The sequence below is a fragment of the Populus nigra genome, chromosome 7 (assembly GCF_951802175.1).
Source record: "Populus nigra chromosome 7, ddPopNigr1.1, whole genome shotgun sequence".
Lineage (NCBI taxonomy): Eukaryota > Viridiplantae > Streptophyta > Magnoliopsida > Malpighiales > Salicaceae > Populus > Populus nigra.
The window spans coordinates 17,922,680-17,933,834 of NC_084858.1; the positions used below are offsets into that span (position 1 = coordinate 17,922,680).

Sequence of the window (11,155 nt, forward strand, 5' to 3'; positions counted from 1 at the left end):
TATTTTCAAACACCTCCAAACAATATTGATCAAGGTATGCTCTGCGAGATACCAAATGAATATGGGAAAATTGCTAACATTAGATAACATCGACTAATCAATCCTCCATAACCATTTTTGAAAGTGAAAAATCTCCCTAGCAAGCTTGGCATAACTCCAGGAAAATACAATTAATAACCTGAATTATACCCACCATGAGCATTTTCAAAGTGAAAATTGCAGTAGCAGGGACAGAATAGCATGGGCCTCGTAAACATTTATTTTTAGACTCGTATGCAAGGAACAAGCAGACTTCTTATTATATGTTCATTGAAGAAATATTTACAAAATCTTAAAGGGACTACTGACCTAGTGACAAGGAGATTTGCTTTATTCATTGAATTTCTGGGTTCAAACCTAAGAATAACATCTACAAAAATTTATTAAATGAACAGGTCGAAGATTAATACAGAAATTAATCTTAGTTCATATAAAACTGATCCGAAAATGCTCTTGCTGTCCATTATATATATATATATATATATATATATATATATATATATATATATTAAATTCTACAATCTATAATGCAACAGTCATTCGTACTCAGTGTTATTTTTCTGATACACGCAACTCTAGACCAGGAAAGGCGCGTTTAAGGAGTAGCTTAAGAATTTCCTGGAAATGTGAGAAAACCAATGAGCATTTGATTACAAAAGGAATACTCAAAAACATAAAAGTAGTTCGTTGGATGCACAGGCCCCAAGATGTTTTTGTAATTCTTAAAAGTTCGGAAAACGGATAATCATCGTAGGATTCAGATTCCTTGTACATTCAGTGAAAAGCATTCAATTGCCAAAAATGGTCAGCCTAATTCACATATATAGCAGTCAATCCTTCATATATATGGTGGTAAGGTTTTCAAAAACACATATACATATACACATACACAGTGAAAATAAAAAAAAAATTAAAATTTTTCAAGAGTCTCATAATTCTATTTAATAAATTTAAAGCTATCTAGAGTTTATGCTAAGATTACTTAAAGATTATATGTTTTTTTCAACTTTAAATATTTAGTTCATGGTTGAATTGTTACAAACAACAAGTTGTCTAATGTTCGACTTCTTTTCTTTTATGTTTTAGGTGTTTTTATCTTGTACTTTTATTACTTTAGAAAATAAGAGGCGTGACATTCTATTTATAAAAAAAACTAAAAATCTTATAAAAAATATATTAATTTGCTTCTTAAATAATATCACATATATTATTTTAGGTTAATCTTATAAATATATTAAATCAAGTCCTTTTGTTTTTAAGTCTTGAATTGTAATCCCTTGTATTAATTACATTATAATCCTCAATTTCTAAAATTTATTTATAATCAAGTCACACTTGATTAATCGTCCCATTTTAATTTCTAATCAATGGTTCTTATATGTGTGACCTATTAGGTTCCTTAATAAATTGACCCAAACATAAATCATAATCCTAAATAAAATAAGATTAAATAAATTAAACAATTTGATTTATTATTAATTCAATAATTGATTGATTTATATTTGAAGATCAAGTATACGATGTCTAACAACCAGTTATGACCTCCAAATATTAAGAAAGTCATAAGTAGTTTAACTTAACATTTTAGTAACTAGTATTTCAGTGTAATTATTATCTTTTCATCAAGAATGTTTTAATTTAAACATTATAGCATGGAATATACCTACTTTGTTAAATCATTTTAGTTCTCAACACGATAGTCATTAATTCTTTAAATAAGATGTAAAATTCTTTTCAAATTTTATTCCACCTAGCTCAAAGATTTCACAATCAATATTATTTGAGAATTTAAGAACATATAGAATATTTTTCATAACTCACTTAGGATGATAAATCTTATCTTGATTACTCGAATTCTTCATATAGTTTATGCAATACCTAATATATGTCTTTCTGTTACCCTTGATTAGGATAACATGTGATCATGATTAAAGCATAACACTCTCTATATAATATAACTTAGTGATTTCAAGTTTAAAGATTATTTACACAATTATCACATGAGTCTTCCTATATATATATATATATATATATATATATATATATATATAATTCTCTTGCGGGCCAGTTTAGTGTACATATCATTTGACAAGCATCTACATATTATTCTACATATCTCGCATACTTCAATTTATAAAAACAACAATTTCCTTTCATAAAAAAAGAACATAATATTTATCGGTCTCAATAACTCTGATTAATATCGAGTCTTAATAGAATATTCACTGACAATATTTAAGAACAATACTTTGATACAATAAAAATTTTATAATTTTTTTGTGAAATATTTTTATCTCATCAACTTTATCTTTACGCTACATTCATTAATTAAAGATTAGATTTACTAATCAGATATAAATAAATATAAAATATAAAAAACATTTATTGATAATAAATATATTTAATACTGTATGTAACCTACTAAACAGCGAGATGGTATATTCACTGACAATGTTATCCATGCTTAAAGTTCTTTTTGCATAAAGCATCAAGATCCCATGTAATTGAGATATGCTTCACTTTCACACATAGCATAGAAGGGGGGCCTCTATCACCACTTTAGCCAAGTAATGTTGACTGGGAATCTCAAACTAACAATGCAAAGACATCTTATCACAGTCGAACTAGATTTATGCAATAATGCGATGATGAAATACAATAATCTTCGATGTGTCCGAGACGCTAGTGGAGGGGAGAATAATTGTGTCGAGTGGCCACGGGCCTCTGTTGCTGGCTGTGGTGATCGGCAAGGGAAAACGAAATGGGGAAGAAGAGAGTGCTATGCTACAAAGGAATATGAGAGTGCAAATGGCATCCGAAAGAGAGCCATGTAAATGAGGTCACGCCATGGCTGCTTCGGAGTTCCTTTCGGCTGGGAAAAACCTTGGAATGTACATAGAAAGTGTGGTTCTGAGTGCGCGTTCGTAGTAATCAACCCTAAAGGATCACTTTCTAGTGACCAGTGCTGGCTTTCATTAGACTATAGGGTCAAGGTGCCTACCGGCTACTCTGTCCTGAATAGAGGGGAAGCTGGACAGCATACTAATAACTCCCTTTTCTACGCAGCCCAGCTGTGCCCCAGTTGCATCACATTCGAGACCACACCTCTCTCTGTACACTTAAATAATAACTTGGGTTATAATCTCGATCAAATTAAATAAATTTATTTTATTTAAATTATGTGAAAAATAAAAAAATAACAAAGATAGAAAATATATATATATATATATATATATAAACAATTATGATAACATGGAAAAAAAACCTTTTATTCAAGAGTAAAAAACAATGTTATTTCATTTTTATTCAATTAAACATGGAAGATGGAAGGATAGAATATGGTAAGAAAAGGATAAAAATCTAGTGTGAGCTAGCATGATAAACATGTAATATAAATATTAAGGGATAATTTAATTTGGATTAACCTGATAAATTCACGTTCTAAGTCATAAATTCAAGATAATTCGATAAAAAAATGAAGAAAACCACAATTAGAAGAAAAAAAAAATACAATGTCAAACGACAATATCAAGAAAAAAAAAGACAAAAAAGACAAAAAAAGATGTAAACTTATGTTAAGTTTTCAAAGTTATGACCCGGGTCATTAGATCATATGCATTATACATGAAAAAAATTATGAAGTTTAATCCCTATAAAATAAAACGTTGAAAGATGAAATCAAAAAAATATTATAAGAAAAAAATCCAAAATAAAAAATAGCAATTAAAAAAATAAGGTTTGAAACTGAAATAAAAAATAAATTAAAGGGCAATAACAAATTTTTAATTTGAGAGTTCAATTGAAAAGAAAAAAATATTTAAAAAAATCAAAAGAATGAGGATCAAAATGAAAAAAAAAATCATTACATTATAAACTTGGATTGAAAGGTAAAATTAAAAACAATAAAACTTTTAACTTAATGTCATCCTAAGCTCATAACTTGAAAACAAAATTATTTTAAAAAATATATAAAAAGAGGTATTAATTAAGAAAAATAAAATTAAAAAAAATAAGGTCAGGCCCGCTGGGCCTGATAAGCCAGGCCAAGCGCTTGACTCATCAAGAAAGGGCTCACACGCGGGCCTAAAAGGTCAGGCTCATGTACACATGTCTTTATTTTTTATGAACTTAATGTCACCCGCCCTAATTTTTTTTTTAAAAAAATAGATAACATATAATATGAAGTTCCCCAAATTCCAGCCACTATGGTGGCCGATAAAAACGAGATTCCTGTTAAACCAATCAATGACCTTAAAAAACACAAAAAAACTACCCCATAATCAAAAATCAACCCGAAACAAAAAATCTTTTCAAGTTCATTTTTTAGGCACTTTTAAGGTAAAAAAACAACTAATTTGAACCCCCCTCATTATATGAAACCATTGACATAAAATTTGACTGTTTAGGTGGTTTAAATCGTCACCTACAACAACGTTTTCTCGCTACACTGAAATCCAGCAAGCCTCTCTCTTTCCCAAAAAAAAAAAAAAAACTGAAAATGAAGTAAATGAAATATGGTATAAAAATTGAATTTTAAAAAATTAAAATGACCAGTTATCTAATAACTAAAAAGATAGGGACTAAAACAAACTTTTCAAATAAATTTTAAATTCACCATCTATTTTACTAACCTTTTTCACTTCAATCTCTTGTCTTTCAATTCAACACTCTCTCTCAAAAACATATGCAATTAGATGTTAATTTTGGCTCATTATGCAAAATAAAAGTTTGAGATTCAAATTAAAAATTTAAAAGAAAATGCACTACTCCAGTCCACTGTGAGTGTGTGCTCAGTATTTAACATTGTGCAACACTTCCCTTCCATTTTAATATATTTTTATGTCATGTGAATGGGGTAAAAAAATAGAGTTGCTATCTAAAATAATTTTATGATAACTAAAAATTTTAATTAGTTTTCTTAGATTTTTAGATAAAAGTTTGATTATGCTAAAATAAATCTAAAACATCTCATCTAAGATAATTTACTTTGTTATAATTTGCTTTTTTATTTAATTTTAATAATAAAAATATATATTGTTCACACATGCTAATATTTCAATATATATATATATATAAACAAACTTATTGGATAATGATTTGAAATTTAGGCTTTGAATCCTTTTTTTTATTACAAGACAAGATTTGAAATAATAATAATAAAAAAAAGCGACTTGGATTTTGATTTATTTCTTTTCATTACATTATTTATATTAACTCACCATAAATTAATGATTTCACTGAGCATGTCCACCACAAATATTGTAACAAATTCAATTAATATAATTGAACATAAAAGGAAAATAATAAACACATTGTGCATTTACAACATCAACACGAACAAAAGCTTGCTTTTCGAAAATTATCAAATCAAATCAAAAAATTATTTGAAGAACAAATAGATAATAACCAATAGATAATGAGAATTAAAATTGATTTTTATGTAAGTCAGCATGAACAAAAGTAATTATCCAAGCATGTATATTCTTTCATATTATTATTTCAGTCTCCACTCTTCTTAGTTTTTTATTCTCTTTTTTTTTTCACTCCCTAAACTTTTTTTTATTAATACCATAATAAGAATTATATTAAATACCAAAAATTAAATTAAATCAAAAGTATTTTTTTAAAATACATTTAAAAAGATATTGAGGATCAAAAGCGTCTTATAACAATGCAAATGCGAAGAAATGTTCATTCAATCATGTCATGTGGGCGTGAGTAAAGGAGTACTAAGCAACCATGAACATAATATTCATCCTACCACCAATTTCATTACCCAGGACACAAGTTGAACATTGTTTCGTTTCAATTCAACATTGAACTGAAAAAGATAAAAAAAAAAAGCCAACGAGGCTGGGCGTGTTTTATAACCATGGTTTGCTCACTGCAAAAACCAGCCAGCTGATCACATACACGTGCACAGCAAGCAGAAGAGGTTGACCTCATGCTATAAGCTATATTACACTTCAAGCTGAAAATTACAAAAATTAGCTGTAAGTTACAACTAAATACAATTTCTTTTATAAAAATTAGCATGTTAACAAGAACAAAGCAATGTTACCCAGAGCAATTTCGTCCATCCCCAAAATGGTATATCCTGAATTCATTGCAGAAGCGTATGACAAAATGCTCAAGATCTCCTTTCCAACTTCCGTTCTCCAGATCTTTTTTCTTCTGCCTCTCGCCGTTTCTGCTGCCTGCCACATGAAAATGGATCACTATGCATCATCAATTTATTAAACTTCGAAGTTGGTAAACAAAGAAAGTTCTTGTCAGTTCATAAATCTGCGCATTGTCCTTGTACTTCTTTTACGTATAATGTATACAATGAAAACAATATGTGGACCATAGTAAGGTTTTTGAATGGAGAAAAAGCATCCTGCTCCCCAAGTCACATAGCTGGATTATTTAGTGGCTGTTCAGTAGTATTTAGAATCCTGTCATGATCGCCCTTATTCTTAAGAGGTCCAAAGAATTCAATTCTTCTTTATTTTTTGTTTTCCTGAAATATTTTAATAATACATCTTTCTCAAAGTAACCAAACAGAACATTATAAATTTCTCACCACAAATTTATAGCTCATACCAAACTTTTAATCTTCATACTAAATCCACCAGAAAACTCACTCCCGTGGAAGGGCTGGTTGTCCTTCTAATCCAATTACTAGATATGCACAACCACCAAAGCAATCCTAATCACATCATTACTGTGATCATATCAAAGCACTTAAACAGAAACTCAAGGGCATAGAAGGGGAAAGGTGCTCATAAAAATATGAGCATGAATAAATTGTTCAAAGGATCTAATGGAACTTACACAAAACCTGTGTATCCAGAACCAACATTAGCTGCAGATAATAGTGCTGCTTGAGCTGCCGCTGCTGCAGCTAAAGAATCCTGTCCACCAGTTAGTAAATTCCTTCCATCACCATCCACCTGAAAGCAAACAAAATAGTCAAAATGGTAGTTCCTCAGCATCAGCGCAATCATAAGGTTGCATATATGAGCAAATGCAGAGATGATAACCTTGTCCCATTTTGACTTCTTGTTCTGTCTAACCTCAGAAGGAGCTGCATCAGCTGCATTTGAAGATGGACGCATCCCACTAGCGGTGACAACTGAAACACCAGAAAAATCAGCTCAGGGAGACCATTATAAAATACAACATTGAGATGCCATGAGGGAAAATTATCTCATAAAGTCAATGCCTACAGTCACAGAAACTTTTTAGGACCTGGAATAGGCATACTGAACTTTGTTGGAGGTACAACCACTCCAGGCTGAGTCCCCCCCATAACAAATTCGACCTTTGTACTTCTCTTCAACTCTTGCTCCTTCCTCTCCCTTTCACGCCTCATGCCAACCTCTGCTTTACAAATACACTAAAGGTCATTGCCAGGAAATTACATTCAATGGAAAGACAACTCTATTTGCAAAAAAATTAGGGATTCAAATGACTTTGAAAAACAACCAGACACTAGAGAAATCGATTCAGCAATGCAAGCTTTTCAATCCCAAATAAAGGCATACTGCAGGCCCTAATCTGAGTAAATCTTCAGCCAAACCGGAAAACCAAGTCTATTTGTTTATCAGGGAAAAACACAAACTTAAATATCCAACATTTGTTAAGGAAAAAAATATAAAATTCCATGAAATGTTAGGTTTTGTTATTTGAGTTGTGGCTGACGTGTGAAAAGGTTATGGCAAGCAGTGTACATATTAAAGTGTGGCATCATATACAACGCAAAATATTATATAGGGCGTGATGAACTGTAAGAAAGAATCAGAGGCCTGTGACTAGTCCCTTCCTATTACCAATGAATCACATCCCTGGTATCAAAATAAGTGCAGACTTTCCGTTTTAAGTCATAAGCTCCAGTTAAAACACATGATCTTCATAATTAACCAAATTACAAGTGAACTTAAAGGAACCCCAAACCCATATTTGAAAATCCAAGTCAAAGACAGTAATGGGACCGTGGAAAGAAACAGCAATAACCTAGCTCAAGATAGTAGTCGCTTTGGTCATATCCATGAGGGTCAAATACATCTTTACTGAAGCAAGATCCTATCTCATCAATAACTTGATACCTCACAGCATGCAGTAAGAAGTCAGGGTTCCTATAATCCTTCTTATTGCAGACTTCTGCATTGAAGCTTCTCCCAATTTTCTTCAAAGCAAGAAATTTATCAATTTTTTTCTGCAAATAACACAGAATGAAGAGGGGAAAATATGTTAGAGCATGTACAATGTGCTACATATTGTAATCACAAACCAATCATATTAAGCTACATCATCTGAATACATGAAAGACAGTTCATTTTATGTTCCAAAATATATCATGCATTCTTAATTTTGGGAAAGGACCGTGATTCAACCAAGGCATTTTCTAACATAACTCACAGCAGCAAAACAACGAAGGAACTGAACGAGGATTGTCTAAGATTACTCATGGTAACAAAACTGTAAAATGCAATCCAAATTACTCAAGCAAAAAAAGATCTGTGGGAATAATTTCAGAAAATGAAGAATAGTTCTGTGAGGCGATACTCTGCAATGTCCTACTGCAATAGTTTCAGATTTTAAAGTGAAAAATAGCAATGTCCTTCTAAAGGACCAGATCTTTTAATCAAAATGCACTGAGGATCAATGAGTAATAATAGCATCCTAATCAGAATATTCCCAACTCAACCCTGCTCAAGAAAAAAAATCTCCAGAAAAACAAAAAGCATATATTTTGTAAAAATGGGTGTATATAGTAAACAAAGTTGGCAAAAGCACCGGAGATAGCAAAGTTATAAAGCACTTATTGACAGCAGAAATGAAAGAAACTTGCTTGCAACTCCTCCGGGCACTTCTCTTTTGGTGGTGGAGGAAGAAATTTATCAAATGGATTAACACCCTCTGCAGGAACCTCATTAGCACCTTCGGTGTTGACAGCTTCCGATTCATTAGTGGTATCATTTATTTCATCAAGCTGTGATGGTCCTAAATTTTCAAATGATTGTGGAGTTGCTTGAAAACTGGGAGATAAAAAATGAGCAGTTCCTGGAGAAGATTTTTCTTGGATAACACCTGTTACAAACAAATTTAACCAATGATCAGCATGAGCATTCTAACTAAGAAACAATGAGAACCTTGATTTGTCTCATTTCATTGTAATTGCATGCATATTTCAAAACAGTGGTCAAACAAAAATACAACATGAGAAGGAGCTTTTTGTTGCCCGCAGATGCATTCATTCATCTTACAGTCAGTTTCTGAGAACACTTGTAAACAACACTTGTATTCAAAGCAAAATAGCATTAAATCATATGCCACGTAAGAGGAAACCATTAACTTAAAAAATAATTTGTCCCATTAAGTCTATATTCAATAATAACTAACCTAACTCCTCTAGAACCATCATAAATATGTTTTTCAATCTGAATGCCACTTGACCATCACAGATGTTCAACACAAATAATACAAATTCACATTTACAACAAGCAAAATCATATTTAAAACAAACTTCATAACAACACGCAAACAATGGGGGAACAAACTCTAATGGTTTATTAAGAAAAAAATGGTTAAAATTGATCCATGAATCCATACATAAATAGATAAAAAGATGAGCAACGCCTACCATTGACACTTTGAAGCTTCTCTTCAAACTCCCCTTCCTGCAAAAGTAACAACCCAATTAATCCAAAACAAAAGCAACAGCATACGAAAACTGACACAGAGAGCAGTACATGGACATACAATTAAAAACAATAAACAAAGGAATTACCTCGGGTTCAGGGGACATAGCAACTTCATCGTGGCCATAATCAACAATAGCAAGCCTCCCTCTCCTGTTACTTCTTTTTGTTTCCAAATTAATAGTCCCTCCTTGCTGCTGCGGCTTCAAAGGCCGTAAAAGTCCTCCTTTGGGAGTTGAATTTCGACAATAGGCAGCTGCTTCTGCTTCGGTAGCCATGGCGTTATCATCGTTCGGAGCATCTTCCTCCATGTCGTTGTGTGGTTGTTGGTAATGGAGATCTTCCATTTCTTCATCGTCTTCTTCGTCGTCGTCGTTGTACATTGAGAGTAATGCGATTCCTTCTAATTGTTTCTTTCTGGACGCCATGACTGCAATTCTAGGGTTAGGGTTTCTTCAATTTTGTTAAAAGAGGAAGATATTATTAAAGTTGGGATATTTGCATTTTGTATAAAACATGACTAGCGGCACGCGCTATGCCGCGGGTTGAAGGGAAAAAAAATATATTTGAGTATTATTAACGTGTCTTATAAAAAAATTTAATTATGAATTAAATGATATTTTAAATAATATTAACATAAAAAAATTAATTAATTTAAATTAACTCGGGTTAATTTATGATATTAATAAGAATAATTTTGATAAACAAAAATTAAAAAAATCAATTCATTAGACATAATCCATAAAAAAAAATAGAAGTTAATTAAAAATATCTAAGTGAACTTAAGTCAATTAAACAAACTCACGACACAAGTCATATATATTATCAAATTTAATAATTTTTTTTAATTTAAAAATTATTTTTCATGTAATTATACAACAATAAAATACATGATAGTTTTTTTGTATAAAATATTTTTTAAAAATAAAAAACCCATGATAAGTGCACGACGCCAAGATAGCAAATATAGATCATTGATAACAGATGATGAAATTGCATTCTTTTAAGTTTGAGTTAAATAAAAAAAAATAAATTATCGATAACAAATAGTAAAATTATATTTTTTAAAATTGAGGGGTAAAAACAATATAAAAATAAACAAACAAATAATAACTTGGATGCTCGTTAAACCCGCAATGTTAATCATGAACTTGATTGGATTCAATGATTTTTTTAAACCCAAATATAAAAGAGCAAAACTAAAAAAAAAACTAAAAAGAGCCCAAGCATGTAGGCTTTGTAGCCTGATGTTCCCGAGCATTAAAAAAACAATTCAGGCATGTGGACCTGTTTTTTGTTTTGTTTTGTTTTTTTAAGGGGTTGGTGTCTCAATTGTTCTTTAAAAAGACGATAGATAATACGTCATCTATTTTTTATAGAATCCGAGACTAGAGATTACTAGAAAAATAAGTTCTAAGGTTTTTTTTATA

The 11,155-nt window shown here is 30.9% G+C and overlaps 1 protein-coding gene across 2 annotated transcripts; it reads right to left on the reverse strand.

Moving 5' to 3' along the window:
- Positions 1-5,779: 5,779 nt before the first annotated feature.
- LOC133699742 (uncharacterized) lies at positions 5,780-10,228 on the reverse strand. Of its 2 annotated transcripts, none has more exons than XM_062123162.1 (9): positions 9,815-10,228; positions 9,668-9,704; positions 8,876-9,114; positions 8,038-8,239; positions 7,273-7,404; positions 7,065-7,156; positions 6,856-6,974; positions 6,101-6,232; positions 5,780-6,010 (listed from the first exon to the last, which is right to left on the reverse strand). In XM_062123162.1, the coding sequence occupies exons 1-9, from the start codon at positions 10,151-10,153 to the stop codon at positions 5,845-5,847; spliced, it is 1,458 nt and encodes a 485-aa protein (XP_061979146.1). In that variant the 5' UTR covers positions 10,154-10,228; the 3' UTR covers positions 5,780-5,844. The 2 variants fall into 2 exon arrangements, with proteins under 2 accessions (XP_061979146.1, XP_061979147.1); XM_062123163.1 differs by having other exon boundaries at positions 6,101-6,236; positions 9,815-10,225.
- Positions 10,229-11,155: the final 927 nt, after the last annotated feature.

Bases quoted from the DNA above. Each gene is read 5' to 3' on its own strand.
- LOC133699742 (XM_062123162.1), bottom strand. From the start codon at position 10,153: ATGGCGTCCAGAAAGAAACAATTAGAAGGAATCGCATTACTCTCAATG. The intron at 9,115-9,667 runs GTAGGCGTTGCT...TGTTTGTAACAG, and splicing joins GAAGCTTCAAAGTGTCAATG to GTGTTATCCAAGAAAAATCT. The intron at 6,011-6,100 runs GTAACATTGCTT...TGTAATTTTCAG, and splicing joins GATGGACGAAATTGCTCTGG to CTTGAAGTGTAATATAGCTT.